General features: G+C 37.3%; 2 protein-coding genes across 2 annotated transcripts in view; both read right to left on the bottom strand.

Annotated features, from left to right (window-relative positions):
- Window positions 1–2,600, bottom strand: part of GFRAL (GDNF family receptor alpha like) — a 42,008-nt gene extending 39,408 nt beyond the window's left edge. Inside the window, exon 1 of the mRNA XM_054698152.1 lies at window positions 2,196–2,600. Coding sequence (XP_054554127.1) covers window positions 2,196–2,517 — 322 coding nt within the window. The 5' untranslated portion in view covers window positions 2,518–2,600. The remainder of the gene's footprint in view (window positions 1–2,195) is intronic.
- Window positions 2,601–10,877: 8,277 nt separating this feature from the next.
- Window positions 10,878–17,707, bottom strand: part of HCRTR2 (hypocretin receptor 2) — a 225,067-nt gene continuing 218,237 nt past the window's right edge. The window contains exon 9 of the mRNA XM_054698882.1: window positions 10,878–10,910. Coding sequence (XP_054554857.1) covers window positions 10,907–10,910 — 4 coding nt within the window. The 3' untranslated portion in view covers window positions 10,878–10,906. The remainder of the gene's footprint in view (window positions 10,911–17,707) is intronic.

Here is a 17,707-nt window from a genome sequence, read left to right as displayed (position 1 = left end):
TTCTCCATTAATAAAAAATATATCCAGACTCTAATATCTTCTCTCTCTGCTGCCTGTGGTCCAAGATGCCAAGGATTTCTTTGTTGACCTTACCTAGTTCCATATTTTTAGTTGCCTTCTGTAAGTAAATAACCTCCCCTCCTCCCACAATTTGTCTCCTGTTGCACAGATATTACTTCTCTATTTCATCCATAGAATTTAGATGTCCATTCCATACATAGAACTGTGTACTTTACCTGGCTATCTAGTAAACATTTCAGACTTAATGAATCCAAAGCTGACTATTGACCTTTCCTCCATGTCCCACCAGATAGTCTTCTTCCTGTAGCTATTCCCAATATAATTAATGAAAATAATGGTAACCATATCTTTCTAATCATTCAGAGCAAAAGCCCTGGAGTCAACTTTGATTCCTTTCTCTTTCTTGCATTCCTACATGATTCACTAATATTAAAATATATCCAGAATCTGACAACTTTGCATTTTGGTCTATTATCAATCATCTTTTTGTTGTATCTCTATGAAAACCTTCTAATTGGTCTTGCAACCTGGGGTTTTGCTTCTCTTCAATTGTTCATGCATGCATGGGAATTATTTTGTTAAAGATATAAATCTAGGGATAAAACTCCCCCAACCAAAATCCTTCAGTGGTTTCTTACATCATGCAGAAAAAGATCCAAAGGTTTCTAAGTGACTATGAAGCCCTGCATGATCACATGATTTGTTTTATTTCTGATCTTAACCCCGACCCCTCTCCCTGGCTTTTTCACCTCTAGCTACAGCGTTTTCTTTGCTCTTTAATTTTCAGAACATATTCTTAGCTTGGACCTCTAACTTGTTTCTTCTGCCTAAAGTATTTTCCCCATGATGTCTTCATGGTTCATTCCCCTGCCTTTTTTAAACTTTACTCACACAATACTTTCATTAGAGCAACTTTCTGACCATTCAATCAAAATTACAAAACACCCATTCAGACCTTTTCATTTTTCTCCTTAGCACTAATACTGCTTAAAATATATACGTTAACGCCATTTGTCCTGCTAATTCTTTCTTTGTGCCTATACTGAGTTCTGGGGTCCATTGCTGAGGTCCCCTCTTTGGTGATCCTGGTAGTCAACTCTCAGCTGTTTGGAGTATCATTGCTTGCTGGATCACAATTTGTCCTTTTCTAGGCATTATCATCCAAAGGAAGTTGCCACTCCTAAATTTACAGATTTTTGCAGACAACAGTTCACACCTAAGGACTAGTCCAAATGAAGTGTTCAAGGAACTAGCACCCTTACCTCAATGGGTAAAATCTATCAAAAAATCTTTGCAGACCCCAGTGTCCTGTGGAATCAACCAAGTTTGCTGAAGTAATTGTACTGGATTTCAACTTTCTGTCCACCTTATCCTATACTTCCTACTAGCTCCTGATTGTCAGCTGTTAGTCCAGCACATTTTCTGTATGCAAACCTGTTTCTCAGAGTCTAATTCCAGAGAAACTAACTCAAAACTCTCTATTTAGAATATAAGCTTCTAGAAAGCAGTGATTTCTGTTTGCATTGTTTACTACATCGTCCCCAGGTCCTAGAACATGGCCTAGGATGTGGTAGGCACTCAAAAAATTACCCATTAAATAATCAACTCACCACATTTTATGTCTTCAATTTTTAAAAATACCCTCCAGAATAATAAGTTCCTTGAATGAAGGAATGCTTTTTTTTTTTTTAAATCCTGCAGCAAAGGATCTAGCACATTATAAATGACTCACACATATGTGTTCAATGAAATTAATAATTAAAATAACTAAATTATTTAAATTTCCTAGGAGACATGCAGACAGAAATGACAAAGCTGAAATCAAAAATTAAACATTCTTTAGGGCCTCCGTGGTGGCGCAGGCGGTTGAGTGCGGTGCTGTGGAGCTGTCTGCAGCCTCTGCAGTGCCAGTTCCATCCCCGCCGGCCTCGGAGCAACCCACATGGCTAGCAGACCTCTCCTATCTCGCCTGCTGCTCCCCTCAGCGGTGTATTTCCTCATTCTGCCTGTTCTGTTCCCCGCTCTGTCTCTGGTGAAATCTTCTCACCCTCCAGTGCATCTGGCCTGTACCCCGGTTCTTGTATAAATAAAAAATAAATCTTAAAATAAATAAATATTTAATTTATAGTGTTGATTATATTTAATGTTACTCAATTATTCTTTCAAGTACCAACCTGAAATGATGTTCTGGTTGAATCTATCTTCATGCCCTTTACTGAAGCCTGGAACTTGAGTTATTTGAGAATCTTGTACACATATGTCTTCAAACAAACTTTTCCAAATTTCAATGCAGCCTACTTTCAAAGGGTCATTGCATTGACAATTCCACAAGATCGTTTCTTTCAGACTTTCTCTTAATGCTACACAAAGGTGGCTTCCTTCATGTGTCTTGCATTGTTTTGATTCTCTCCCACACTTTTTCTTAAACTCCTCATACAACAGCATGCACTGTTCAGATTCCTGGCAGATGTTTGTTGCGAAGACACAGTCACTCATTTGTTCAACCAGTAATGATGCATCTCTCTGAGGGAGCCATTGTGTAATATTTGATTGTGAAGTCAAATCTGATGATAGCACTGACTCTTCTATAAGTTTAATAATGACTAACAATTAGTCAATGGTCAATAGCAGATAGTTTTTAGAGATAAGACATAGGGATACAAAGGATCTGGAAATCAACTGCTTTAGAATTACATTATCCCACCTATCCCTTGGAAAATCTTTATGTATCCTCAAGAATATATGCAGACTAGTTTGACTACCATAAATCTAGCATTAGTCTGGTAACCTGGGTAGGCAGTAAATAAATGCAGGTTAAATGACTAAATGCTCCTATACAACAGCAAATATAATTTTTGGTAAATGGCTATATTTTGCTCTTTCTCAGGATAACCTGAATTCTTTAACAAAAGGAAGGACAACTCGTCTTCTAGCATTTAAGTCTTGCAAAAATGTCACAGTGAACCCACAGATATATGTATTGACTGAGTGAGTCTCCAAATCTGAGTGAATCTGTTGGCAAAAATTATAATTGAATGAAGCTTGAAATTGTGGATTATCAGTTACAGAAATTTATTATGTACTTAATGAGATTGACAGATTACAGGACCTTAACTTATATCAAGAATTAATCAAATAGCACAGGTTAATATAATTTTCAAAGTTTTTTTCTTTTTCATGACTGTAAATATCCCATATAACAACACATTACCTGATTCATTGATGCACTTTTCCCCAAACAATTTGTTAACAGTACAATAGAGGTCATCAGTGCAGAGACAATCTTTAAATTGGAAATTGCTTTCCATGAAGGACTGGATACTCAAGTTACAGCTGGATACATCCTTCATCTTGCAGAGGTTATCTGTATTTTACAGTCAAACATATAACACTCCAGATATTTATCTGAATATAATTCTTGAGCAACACCCTACCCAATGTGCTAATCTGAGTAATTCATTATTATAATAAGAATAACTGGAATTGCTACAGTTCGTACATATAAGTGGCTTTTAAGCAAAATACCAGGTTTTCTCTATTCAGCCAATTGTTTTGTCTTAATCTGCTGCCTTACTTTATATTTCCTTTTAAGATTATAGTAAGAGATGTGTAGGTGGTTCTAAATTTATCATGGGAAATGAAATGATCTTGGCACTTAAAAAGCACTAAGTAAATATTATTGACTAATGAATCTTTCATGATTACCAATATTTCATTTTCTGTTTTAATTTAAAAAGTAATATTCATCTACCCAACCATTTTCTTTTATTCATTTTCTGAGTAAAACTACTTGAATTCATTACATCTGTGTACTTGACAATATTTCTATTTCAGCTTCCCACATGGGACAATTATGCTAATATTATTGCACTTCACTGCAAATGACTTGCTATTTATATAGACATAAATAAATGTTATAAATCATGACACAGTGAGTGCAGTCTTTTAACAACACATTTTAAATTGCCTTATGTAATTTGCTGTGGAGCTTCATCATCAAAACAAATAAAATATTTTTTAAGTCATTGCCCTCTATTCTCATCTTAAAATTATTGTGTTACTTTGAACAAGTTATGCCTTTGAAATTCTTTTCCTGGGCAGTAACAAGAATGTTGGATTAGATAGCAATAATATCCTTGGCAGTGTGGCTAGTCCATGTGCTTCCTAAAGGGAAGACAGAGAAGGGAATCTCTCTGTTTTCTTCAACATCAAACATGATGTCTGGGGGGCAGTGGTTGATCTGCTGGTGGGGATGGTGAACATTGGCACCATTTACCAGAGGGTGCTGCTCCTCAACCCCACACACTCTATCTTATAGTACTTGGGAGCTAGAAGAAACTCATGAAGACAGAGTCATGAACAGTACAGCATTGACTCTAGGAAATGGATGGATAAACAAAGCGAGTCAGAAAAGAGTAGATTATTATATTTGCTTTTGAATTTTCTTAACATTCCAGAAGTTTAGCAAGATTTTATAGTAATGTCCACAATTAAGTAGATAAAATTTGTTATTATAGCACAGTGTGATATTTTGAAGTGTTTTGTCACATTAATCTTAGGTCAATGTGCCAATAATCAGTTTATTTCCTTTCTGTGAAAGTATTGTTATAATTCTTTCATTCAGTATTTGGTGAATTTATGTATTCAGGGTTGGTTTTCTTCAAACAAATGATAGTGACTCTTCAATCTTCACATTCTCTATCCCTTTGGCTTCCCCTCAAATGTTTAGAATGCAGAACAAGTTAGAAAGGAAAAGATTTTCATTCACCTTGATATAGTTGGATGGAAAATAGTGTGTATTGCAAAAAAAAGTATAAGATGTACATTATACACTTACAAATAAATAGCAGTTCCTTGAATCTTCGTTTTTTTTCTCTTTCATTATTGATATTTTAGTGCATAAGCCAAAGAACATCTTACTTAAAAGTGTTGTCACGCTTCTCAAAAGCATGTATATAATGGTACCACTATACATGGTAAGATATGCAAAAATCATCTAAAACTTGCATAAATTTGCCAGCATTGTCATTATTTAGGGTCCTTGAGTAATTAAGAAACTTTTGTCACTAAATTTCAGGTGAATCCTTTGAGTATCAAGTTTGAGCAAAACATTTATAGCAACATCTAGTTCCTAGAATAGCGAAAAAAAAAATCAAATCCTGTTTTTATCCAGGCAAGAAAAAATATGAGTTTATCTGAAACAACTTGTTTTACCTGAAACTCTGCAGGCATCTTCCATTGTTTTCCAGGAATGCTTACATGCACTTGCATCCTGTAGGCACTGCTTTCTTAAATGAATGCAATCAATGCTTTGGGGAGCAGATTCATTTTCCAAGCATAGTCCCATAACTTGAACAACAACAAAGTGATGACAGCAGAACAATCAAAACAAATTTGTGATACTACAGTATAGCAGTTATATATCTCAAAACTAAGTTATTAATGGTAAAGAGAACTATGGAAAATAAAATGTGATAAAATCACCGGAAGACTGCAATGAATCTTAACCATTCTCTATCTATAGACCTATACTGTCCCTGTATAACATTTAAAATTAAGACTATTTTTTAAAAGATTTATTTTATTTATACAAGAACTGGGGTACAGGCCAGAGATGCAGGGGTTGAGAGGATCCACCAGAGACAGAGTGGGGAACAGAACAGTCAGACTGACTGAAATACACTGCTGAGGGGAGCAGTGGGCGAGGCAGGAGGGGTCTGCTGCGCCATGTGGGAATCTCCCTGGCTGGCTGGGAATCAAACCCATGCTGCAGAGGCTGTGCACAGCTTCACAGCCCTGCGCTCAACCCTCCTGTGCCACCGGCAAGGCCCTTAAGACTCTATTTTTGCTTTCTTTTCTTCTTCCTTTTAGTTGCTCAAATTATAATTTTTTGTGTGTGATTACTACTATCTGGAAAATGCTCTTCAATTTTCCCGATAATCTCCATAGCATTCACTCAATAGTTTTAAGACTTCTTTCCTACTGTTATCATTGGGCATTTTGTTACTTTGTTCTTGAAATTCTGTTTTCCTTTGGCAACCTTTTCATCTAGTTCTCTTGATATTTATCCACTTGATATTTTCTGACTGTAATTAGAAACATTCCCAGGATTCTCTTGCTCTTTCATTTTCAGCTTGGGATCTATCCTCAGATCTTTTCCATTCTTATTTTATACATTCTCCTCGAACAATTCTATGCACTTTCATGGTTTTAACTTGTTCTCTAGACTTTTCTCAAATGTATAATCCAATCCATTATTTTCTAGTACTCCAGTTATAGATGCAGTTATCTCCATTGAATGTTCCAGGCACATTTCCAAATTATACCACCATTAATGGTGTCCTTGTTATTTCTCCTCCGGCGGAACCATCCTACTTCATCAGTGATTCTACTGTTCACACAGGCACTGGACTAGAAAACTTGGATTCATATAAATTCTTTGTTCCGTTCTCAACTTCAATCTCTCATATCAATTCTTACATAGGTTCATTGACTCACTGTAAATAATGTGACCAATTTATTAATTAGTCTGCCTCTAGTCTTATCCAGACAGCTTCTTTACACTTCTTAATGTGCCTAACACACTATTCTAGTCCTGCTTTATTCTTTGGAGGATTTCTCAGAGTATGGCTCTCATATTCTTCATCAAATGCACTGTGGAAGACCTCAATCATTATAGTTTCCCAAGTGTCCCGTGTTGTCTTTTGCCTCTGAGCATTTACTATATGCCCATTAGAAGCCACTCCTTTTCTTTTTTCCTCAGGAATAGACTTTTATTGTCCTTTTGGACTCAACACAGTAATTATCTATTTCATGGAAATCTTCCTTGAATTCAATATCTCCCCTTCCTAAACCTATTTTTAATTTAACACCTCTCATAAAATTGTATTAATTTCCTAACAATAGAATTTGCTCTATAGTGTAACAGTGTATTTATGTGCTTGTCTCCACCAGTGAATTCTGGAATTCCAGGGGGTGGGCTTTAAGAGTAATTCATAATTGTATCTCCATCGTCAACACATTGATGCATGACAGTTATTCAAGTAGCATATACAACTGACACAAATTTTAACAGTTCTATAAATTATGTATAAATAACTGATAATATGTAATAAAAATAGTACCTTCTGTTGTAGATTTTGGAGTCTGTGGGTTTGGAGTGTGGGGTCCCTGGGTTCACTCTGGGAACAGTTTCACCAGAGCTCCCATTTCAGCAACACGCACGAGTTTCCCAGGAGAATTTCTCCACAAGGCAGAGACATTAGTTGTATTTAAAGGGAAGGTTTATTGGGGAAGGGATAAAGCAGTGAAAGACACTTGCACGGTCACAAGCAGGCAGGAAAAGCTGCTCCAGAAAGGACAGCTTTGCTAAGAGAGGCCGGCATGGTTGCAGGCAGGTGCCCTTGACAGGTCACAGGCAGGCAGGGAGGCTACTGCCCTGCAGCGGGAGAGTTGGTGAAAAGAGGCACCTGCATAGTCACAGGTGGGCAGAGGGAGTGCTGTCCCAGCCTGTGCAGAGACTGTACTGATATAATTTTCTTTTGTTTGGGAGGGGTCACCCCTTGTGAGCTGTCAGCTAGTTCCTAATGTTGGAATACGATGTAAAATTTGAAAGGAACCCGGAGGTTCTACAATGGGCTCAATCTCCATATCTTTACCTTTGGATGCACCTGCACAACTGCGGATATCTGCTAGGATGTTACGCTGTTAATCTAGGAGTCCAACTTCCTCAATAAACTTCTAGATGATGGTATCCTGGATATAACATCCAAAATTCACTGTACCTCAGTGCAACAATCACTTATAAACTCTACATAGTATCTTTTCCAAAGCAGCTTTATATTCTTTCATTTTAAAAATTTTAGGTTGAATAATTCACTTGATTGGATATTTTATATAGGTTTCCGAACCTTCTGATGGTAGGTAATGATAGAAAAACTGGAAAGGAAGTGTACAAGATCAGAAACCTGGCTCACACAATGCTATGAGCTGGAGGTGGGGGTCAAAGGGATTAACATAGCCATTAACCCAGATATAGGAACTAAGATCCGTAGGCACCAATGCCTAGATCACAAAGCACAGACCCAGACCCCAGCAGGTCTCAGACTGCTGTAGGGGGTGTCAGGAGTACAGACCTGAAGGGGAAGATATGGAGACTGAGGGCCATTGTAGAAATCTGGCCCCTTTCAAATTCTACAAAGTTTATTCAAAGTCAACAACAGCAAAAAAACTACTCCATGAAGGAGTGAGCCTGTCTTACAGGAGAAGTAGACTGTATCTGTGCAATCTCTGCAGTGGCACTAGGGGGCAGTCCTTGTGCCCACCTGTGATTAATCAGATGCTCCTTTTCAGCAACTGTCTGTCCCTCTGCAGGGCAGCAGCCTTTCGGCCTGCCCATGATCTGTCCCTTTCCAGGGCTTCTCTTCACTGCCCTCCCTCAGCGGAGGCCATGCAGGCCTCTCTCAGGCCACTCTCTTAGCAAACCTGTTCCTTTGGGGGCAGCCCTTTCTGCCAGTTTGTGTCTATGCAAGTGTCCTTTATTCTTCTCTCCCTTTTATACTAAACCTGCCCTTTTGGATACAACTAATGACTCTGTGTCATGGATAAACTTGCCAGTGCTGGTGAAAGGGTAGCTCTGGTGAAACCTTTCCCAGAGTGAACCCAAGGGCCCCACTCTCCAAATCTATCAACTCCAAAACCTCCCACTCTAATGAAATATTGAATTGACTAAAGAATCCATCTTGATGTGGCCTTCAAGAATCAAAATATCTTTATTTGCCCAAAATCGTGTTTATTTCTGATTATGATTTATGGTCATATATTTGACCCAGGAGTTTCCAAGGATTCTCTCGAAATGCTCAGAGAAAAATAGGTTCTACTTTGAAACAACAAAGATGGGAAAAGTTGCACATGATATCACTCTTTGTAACCCTTATTAGGATAATAGATGCCTCTTTTTTTAAGGGAAAGAAAACAGTTTTATTATCAAATAATCATTAAACCAAAATGTGATGTCCATGACAGGCAATCTGAATAGAGATTGCACAGAGAAACCTTGCCCTTATATATATCCAAGAGGTTACAACACAGTGTGTGTCTCCTCAAGAATAATAGCTAGTCCTCAAATAGGAGAAACAGACAGCAACATTTGTCACATATGGTTCATCTAGCATTCTCTTGCTAATTGGTGTGACCATCTTGCTAGTTAATTGGTTGGTTTTATGTCAAAAAAAAAAATAATAACGTTTCTTACACCCTAAAGACTAAAGGTAGTTTTGCAACTTGAGAAGCCAGCTGAAGTTCAGATTTGATCCAACCACTGAGGGACCCGTCATACTTGATGGGAACATTTCAAACAGACCCTCCTGGGTAGCTGATAAGAGGCTAGTTAGCATTTTAAAAGATTTGGCATTTCAAAGGAGCAGAGAAAAAACAATTCAATTTCAAAGTAAATGCTCCCCCAAAAGTGCTGGGGAAATGGGTTAGGGTGAGGGCGTTTTTATTTTCAATGGGAAGAATAAAGTTTCTCATTTTTAATTTGTATTTCCCATCATAGTACACAAGTAAAACATGCATGTAAACATGTATGCACACAGAGATAAAAGAAAAATATGTAGAAGAAATAGGAAACTTGTAGCTTATAAATAAATATATATATATTTAGAATGTGGATAATGAGCTTTCACAATTCATATTTATGTAAATCTTTTGCCTCTCAGATGCTCTATTTTAAAAATTCACTATGACAAGACTGTCATTGCTTTTACAACTAGCCATTTGAAGTGTAATGAATTTGTGTGCTTTGTTCTATTATTGCCTGATCTACAAAAATTAAAGTTTCCTAGATGTCACTCCAAATAAAAAATAGAAATAAGACAATATTATTAGAAATAAATATAAGCAACACAGGATAACTGTTATTTAAATGAAAGAAAAACTGAAAATACATAAACGATTCCTTCAATTCTTATCTTGATTTTCTTTAATTCCATTTACTTTGACTCTTCTTTTATGTTTAATATAATTTCATTAGGCTTCTGTTTTTTTCTCCCCATTATTATGCCTTTTTTCATTGATATCTATTAGCCCAGAGTAAGCAGAAAATAGACTGGCTTTGTTTTAATGCATTATTAATATTCAGCCACAATATAACTTACCACTTCTCCTAAATTCAATATACAGATTCTACTAAGAGTTGGAGAATATATACTAGCTTCAATAATACATATGTTAAATATCATTGTATTATATGTATCAAGTATTATTCTACCGTAATAATAGTTTTGCTCACCGATAGCTTAAATACATTCATAGTACTAAATACAAGAGACCTAAGTCTATAGTTTATTTCCAGTTAACAAAAAATGATCAAAATGTAAAGCACCTAAATGCTGTGTTACTTCTTTAATTTTAATAGTAACATGTTAAAATTAGGGGAATTAAATTACTTAATCTCATTTTAATTTCAAAGAAAAACAGATATAATTTGAAATGTATCATAATTTGTGAATTGTTATACTAGGAGGTTTCCTTTCTAAAAGGCTCGAGTATATATGTGAATTCCAAAAATCCTAATAACTCAAAAATAATTATATTATTCCATACAATAGTATAGAAGCACCCTGAGTGATTAATGCAAGTCTCACATTCAAGATGGTCTATAGAATTAAGAACAGTAAATGAACATTTTACAAGACTAATAAACCATGTTAACTGTAAGCTGCAATTGATTTTTCATGTTATAAACCTGTTAGCTTAATCAACAGTATTAGACAGAACAGCATTTGATTCATGAAAAATAAGTGTTATTATGAATTCGGATAAACAAGAAGCACAGATCACTTACCCAGGTAAATGAAAACTATCATGCTGGACTTGGGTCTGTTCACCTGGAAAGAAAGCAGATACATTGACTCCAACCACCTTCTTAAGAAAAACTGTCCAGAACTAGGTCTTAGCGTCTGCTCTTGCTTCCTAAAAGCATTACTGATTCAAATTAGTTTCCTATATCATCATGTCCTCACCAATATGTCCTGAGCTGTGAACTTTCCTAATTATGTCCAAATTTAATTATTTTCTTGTGAGTGTACTAATCTTGGATATTACACTTCCACGAAAGCTCACAAGCCAGATACTAAGAGAAAAGATACATATTCTGCACAATCATGCAAAAGTATATTTTTTCTTCAACTACAATATGAAATGGTAAAAAATCTCCCCAAACATAACCCTAAATTTTCCTAGACACTCAAAGAAGCTCTGTTACCAATTCATTAAGTAGTCTGATGCAAGCAATTTTATGTCATTTGAGGATGTGCTGAAGGAAAACAAGCATAAGCAATCCAGGAAAATGTATAGGGACTCAAGTTTCACTGCATCAGTCTTCATCTTCCCAAACAAGAAATGTTCTCCACATGCGCTTAGTTGTGCTGCTTCAAATTCAGTTCCTCAAACCTTCCAAATGCAATGACAATGTAAGAAATGATTCCATATGGTGATGGAGAAATTCCATCATTTTTTCCACTGGAAAGGTAATCATCCACTTGACAGCCATTTTTCTCTCTGCTTCAATGAGGGACATTGTTATTGTCTAAATGTTTTCATTCTTCCTAAATACATATGTTGAAATCCAATCCCCCAAAGATATTAGTAAAAGTAGGTAAAGTTTTTGGAAAGTGCTTAAGTCATGAGGATAGAACCTTCATGAATGAGAACAGAGCCTTACAAAGTGAGACTCTGGTGAGATCCCTTACTGCTTCCACCTTGTGAGGACATCATGAGAAGTTGCCCACAATGAATCAGGAAGAGGGCCCTTACAAGAATGTGCTCATGCTGGCACTATTAGTCTTCCAGCCTCCAGAAACATGAGAAAGAAATTTCTATGGGGATGTCCCTGGTGGTGCAAGGGATTGAGCACGGCACTGTGAAGCTGTCTGCAGCCTCTGCAGCACGAGTTAGATCCCCGGCCAGGGAGCTACCCACATGGTGCAGCAGACCTCTCCTGTCTTGCCTGCTGCTCCCCTCAGCAGTGTATTTCAGTCAGTCTGCCTGTTTTGTTTCCCATCTGTCTCTGGTGAATCCTCTCACTGGCCCTGCACCTCTGGCCTTTATCCCAGTTCTTGTATGCATAAATAAATAAATCTTTTTTTAAAAAAAAAAAGAAATTTCTATGACTTGGAAGCTACCCAGGCCATGCTATTTTTTGTTAGTGCATGACTGAGGGCTGCCCTAGGCCCCCAAAGTAGCATGTACTAAAGCAGTTCAGCAATCCTCTTGCACAAAACATTCTTAGTGTGAAAGAACTTTAATAAAATGTGTACATAGAAAGAGAAGAAAGATAATAGTATCCCACTAAAATACTCAAATTACCTAACCCCCTGTGGGTAAATGCCCAGCCAAACAGGGTTCGCCCAAGTGGGGTCACGGATGTGCAAGTCTAAGGCACCCTCTTGCAGGGACCCCCAAGAAGGGGGTGACAGAGTCCAGGTAAGTCTGAGAACAAAGCAGCAAAATCAAAATAAAAACCAAGGTAAAGGGCCTCCCTGGTGGCGCAGCGGTTGAGCGCTGGGTTGCGAAGCTGCCCGCGGCCTCTGCGGCGCCGGTTCGATCCCCGGCTGCTCCCCGGCCACCAGAGGAGGGTCCCACATGGCGTGCAGACCTCTCCTGCCGCCCGCTGCTCCCCTCAGCAGTGTACTTCGGTCCTTCTGCCTGCTCTGCTCCCCGCTCTGGCTCTGGTGAATTCTCTCACCCTCCTGCGCTTCTGACTGTACCCAGTGCATGTATAAACAAAACAAACAAACAAACCAGCAAACAAATAAATAAAGCATGCCTCTATAAAAAAAAAAAAAAAAAAAAAAAAAATTAAAAAAAAAAACAAAAAAAAAACCAAGGTAAAGGCTGCCATGATCTACATGTCTCACCCATGTGTCTCTTTCCATGTTTCCTAAGTCCCTGGTACAAGTTCAAAGTCAAGAAGCAAGTAAGCCCTTCTCCTCACAGCCCACTTGCCGTGTGTCATACAATTCCTCCTGGCTGTGCAGCGCCACCCAGAGTTTACTTGGGGTGGGGGGAGACATGATACCTTCCCTTTTTTGGAGATACCTTTGTAAAACTGTCATATAGAAGCCTAACTGGACAAGACAGCCATTATTTTATCTTCCCTTATTATGTCTTCTTCTTCACAAGATAAATGTTCATTGTCTCCTTTGAGACATCAGGAGTCATTCACTTTTAAAGCGCCCTGGGAGCTTTCTATAATTAAAGCTTAAAAAATATAAAATACTACTTTGACAAAAATTTATAAAAAGAGAAGTATGACTTCCTTGAGATGGAAGGGGCACACTTGTTCCCACAAAGTGTTTGTTTTATACTAGAAGAGAGGTTATATTATCCTTTCAGAGTACATAATGGCAAAAATAACATCTGGAGTCCAAGAAACTGAAAGGGTAATATTGTGTATCTCTGTAGATACAGGTAAATGTTTACATAAATTATTTATATTTTACTCCTTTGTAAAATGGGCTTATTGTATCTGTAGCTATATTAACTATGTCGCAAATACCAACAAATGCAGTTATATTGTCCCCATTTTTATTATTTAACAAAATAATTGCAATGACATATTATTTCTTTTTAAAGAAATAATTCTTTCATAAAGACATAATTACTTTTCTTGATGTAAGCTAACTGAAAATGTCTTAAACTAGAGAAGCATTTGGCAGCTCCCATAGTTGAAGATTTCAGGGACAGAACAATTTTTTTTTTTAATAGAGGCATGTTATTTGTTTGTTTGTTTGTTTTGTTTATACATGCACTAGGTACAGTCAGAAGCGCGGGAGGGTGAGAGAATTCACCAGAGCCAGAGCGGGGAGCAGAGCAGGCAGAAGGACTGAAGTACACTGCTGAAGGGAGCAGCGGGCGTGGCAGGAGAGGTTCTGCGCTCCATGTGGGACCCTCCTCAGGTGGCCGGGGAGCAGCCGGGGATTGAACCGGCGCCGCAGAGGCCACGAGCAGCTTCACAACCCAGTGCTCAACCGCTGCGCCAAGGGGGAGGCCCGACAGAACAAATTTTACACAGATTTAAAAACTTGTCCTAGGACCCTGACCATATCCCCTGCCCCCTACTCCCTCACCCCTGTCTTTCTGTCTTGTTTATCCCCTCCCCCCTTCTCCTACATCTGTCTTTTTTAACTGCTTTCTTCTCTGTCAGCTTCATTTCCTCTCTGTGGGAAGATGGCAGTTAAGCCCTTGGCATGCATCCTTCTCCCAGAAGCCTGAGTAAAAATCATAACTTTTTTTCTTTCCTAGTATTTCTTTTTTTTTTTTTTTTTCTTTCCTAATCAAGTTCCAGAATTATGTCTCATCAGTTCTGTATGTGTTCCATGCCCACATTCTTTTTTTAACTATTTATTTATGCATATAAGAGCTGGGGGATAGGCCAGAGGTGTGGGGTGTGAGAAGATTCACCAGAGACAGAGTGGGGAGCAGAACAGGCAGACTAAATGAAATGCACTGCTGAGGGGAGCAGTGGGCGAGTCAGGAGAGGTTTGATGTGCTTCCTGACCGGCCAGGGATCCAACTCTGCTGCAAAGGCTACAGAAGGCCTCACAGTGCAGTGCTTAACCCCTTGTGCTACCAGGGAGGCCCATGCCATGTGAAACTGAGCCCACTCAATGTCCAGAATTCTAGACGTAGGTGTGTAGGCCTTATTCAAAGCACAGGCATGCATCACCAAGGAAAGCCATAGTATGTGAAGGGATCTGGTCATGGGCATCAAATATTTTGATAAATGTTTTTGAAAGCAAACTTGTGAGAAAGCAATATATGTGCTTCTTTATTAAGAGAGACATCTGTACATTTCTTAGTGTATTTCCTTCAAATCATTTTACTTACATGTATTTATTATATTTTAAGCATCACTACTATATGATTTCATACAGATTTGTACATTAAAATGCTAATAACATGTCTTTTTTTCTGACTGAAAATATCGAGAAGAAAATCATAACAGTCCTTACTACTTATGGACAACTAGTATAAATACTTGGTTATATTTCTTAGTTTATCTACATCCATCAATACATATATAGATACAGGCATTTATATGAATTCTATATAGCATTTTTCAAAGCATAAATTACACAGGATTATTCATAAATTGTAAATGAAACTAATGTGAAAAAAGATAGTGAAAGTATTATGACTTTTCAGTTTTTTTTCATCAAAATTCTACATTTAATTCTTGGATTTAAGGTATTAACAGATCTTTTTTTAAACAAATTTCAGCAAATCCTAAATGTTAAAGCAGAAATTTAAATAATTCAAATTCACATAAAATAATCTTTTTGTCCATGTAGTACCTCCTTTGATGCATAGAAATAATTCAGTCGTCTTCTTTAATTATATGTCTAAATGTCCAAAAACAGAATTATGCTGTATAAAACTTATTTTTTTTAAATATTGAAAAGAAATAAAAGCTCATCCTTTTAAAAAGTCTGGTTGAATCCTTACCTCTTTTTTCTTTCTACCCTCCAACAAACCACCCATGTCCACACTCCATCTACCTTTTCCCTCCCTCAAAGACAAGTTATGTCAAGATTTGATGCAGAACGTTCAAAGCTTTTCTAAGCATATTTATAAGTACATACCGTTTATATATTTATTAATACTATATTCTAAATATTGTTCTAAATTTCATTTGTTCCCTTAGCAATGTACTGCAAGCTCCCTTTTCCATCCACATGTAATTATCAAAGTTGCTATGTTTGTCTACCTTTTATTCTGTTCTGTGATGGTTCAAACTTTAGTCCAATATTCATTCATCTCTTGTCTTGATGGGAGAGCATTCTAATTGGTGAATACAGGTATAAAAAGTAAAATGAAATGATCAATTATGCCAGGTACCTGTAAGCCTAAGAAGATATATAATTCAGGACTAAGAAGATATAAAATGCTGAAGTTAGCACTTTAGCAAATGCTAAAGAATTGCTATTTTTTATAGGATAAGTCAGTAAAGGGACAAAATACATAGAGAATAAGTAGGGAGAGATTTCAGGCAGAAGGAAGCACAATTGCAAAGCCTTGAGCTAGTTCAGTGCTTGGTCTGCTCACAGAGCACCTAGTAGGCTACTGTGGCTGGGGCAGAGTGAGCAATGGGGAGAGAGATCAGACATGGACCAGAGGGCTTCTGGGGACAAATCACGTGGGATTGTGTATACTTACAACAGAACTATTTTTTTTACTTTAATAAAATAAAAGTGTATTGGAGCATATTGAGTAGATAATAGCAAAATTTGCTTTTTTATTTGGACTGTAATTGCTGCCCTATGGAGAGTTGGGTGAAAGTAGGAAACCTAGCTGGGAGGTTAATTCAAAGCCCCGGGGTGAATGAAGTCAAGAAGATAAAGAGATTTTGGGAAAAAATGGGCAATGAAGTGAAAGGAAATCATGAGAACAGGGGATTTTAGAAATAAGTCAAGGATGTATTTCAAGGAGAAAGGTATAATCAGGTACCATGAACTCAAGTACAATGAGAAGACTGTATTGATCTAGCGATGTGGAGGTCCTTGGTAATAATATAAGAAGTACTTGTAGGATTTGGGGGACCAAAAAACTCAGATGGACTGGATTCATGACAAAATGGAATCAGAATTTGTGATAATAGGTATTTCTTCTTTCAGGATTATTTGCTGCAAAGAGAAGCTAAGGATTGGGTAGTATCTGGAGAGGGATGTGAGGTCAGGAGAGAGATATTGGCAATATTAGATTATATTCATTTTACACCTAAAGCACTCTTCCTGACTGCAAATAAAACTCAAATTACTTTTTGAGTCACATCTATAACTCTGGCTGTTTCCTGTATGCTTTTTCACCTTTTTAGTTTTCCCATGTCTCTAAATTAGAAGCACCCACCTGTCATTAGTTCTTTCTTCTCTGTTGTGATGTCATTTCTACTTGCTCTTTCTCATTTATATTTGACATGTCTGCTGCTTTTACTGGAGCTGTTAGCATGCTATATCAGTTTAAGCAGATTACCATGTCTTTTTCTTAATTTTTATTTTCATTTTTGGAGTTGCATTTTTGTTCTTCCATTTGTGCATGTTCCTCTCACTCTCCACCAAAACACCCATGCTAATGCCCCTCAGCACAGCTTTACTGTCCTTTAATTCTTCCCTGATAATGGTTTTGTCTACTTAATGAAATCATTATTCAAAACCTTCCCAATAGCTTTTGACCTTTTCCTATTATTATAGATTTTTAAATACATTCAACTCCTCTGTTGATGAAAGTTTATTACCAACTCATACTTTTCTAATAGTGGAATTAATACAAATATAGCCCAGGGTCAATGGCATTTAAACCCAAAGATTTCCATGTAATCTGATCCTTCATTCAGAGGCTCAGAACAAACTTTCCTTTGGAGGGCCATTATATTGCATTTTCTTGCTGATTATTATTTTTTTCCCTTTCATTTCTCCCCTTCTCAAATTCTCTGACCTCATGTTTGTCTTCATGCTTCTAATTCATCTTTGAGGTCACCCTAAAACTTAGTGTCTTAAAGCAACAATAATTATTTACTATCACTCCCTGTTTCTGTGGGTCTGGTATTTGAGACTGTCGGTCCACCATCTGGTTTAGGACTCTCTTGAGTTTGCAAATAGACAGTTCTTTCAGAGAATTGACCTTG

This window comes from Talpa occidentalis, unplaced genomic scaffold (genome assembly GCF_014898055.3).
Source record: "Talpa occidentalis isolate TD23 unplaced genomic scaffold, MPIMG_talOcc4v2.1 talOcc4.2, whole genome shotgun sequence".
Lineage (NCBI taxonomy): Eukaryota > Metazoa > Chordata > Mammalia > Eulipotyphla > Talpidae > Talpa > Talpa occidentalis.
The sequence above is the reverse complement of the archived record's forward strand: the minus strand, read 5'-3'. Positions and strand labels throughout refer to the sequence as shown.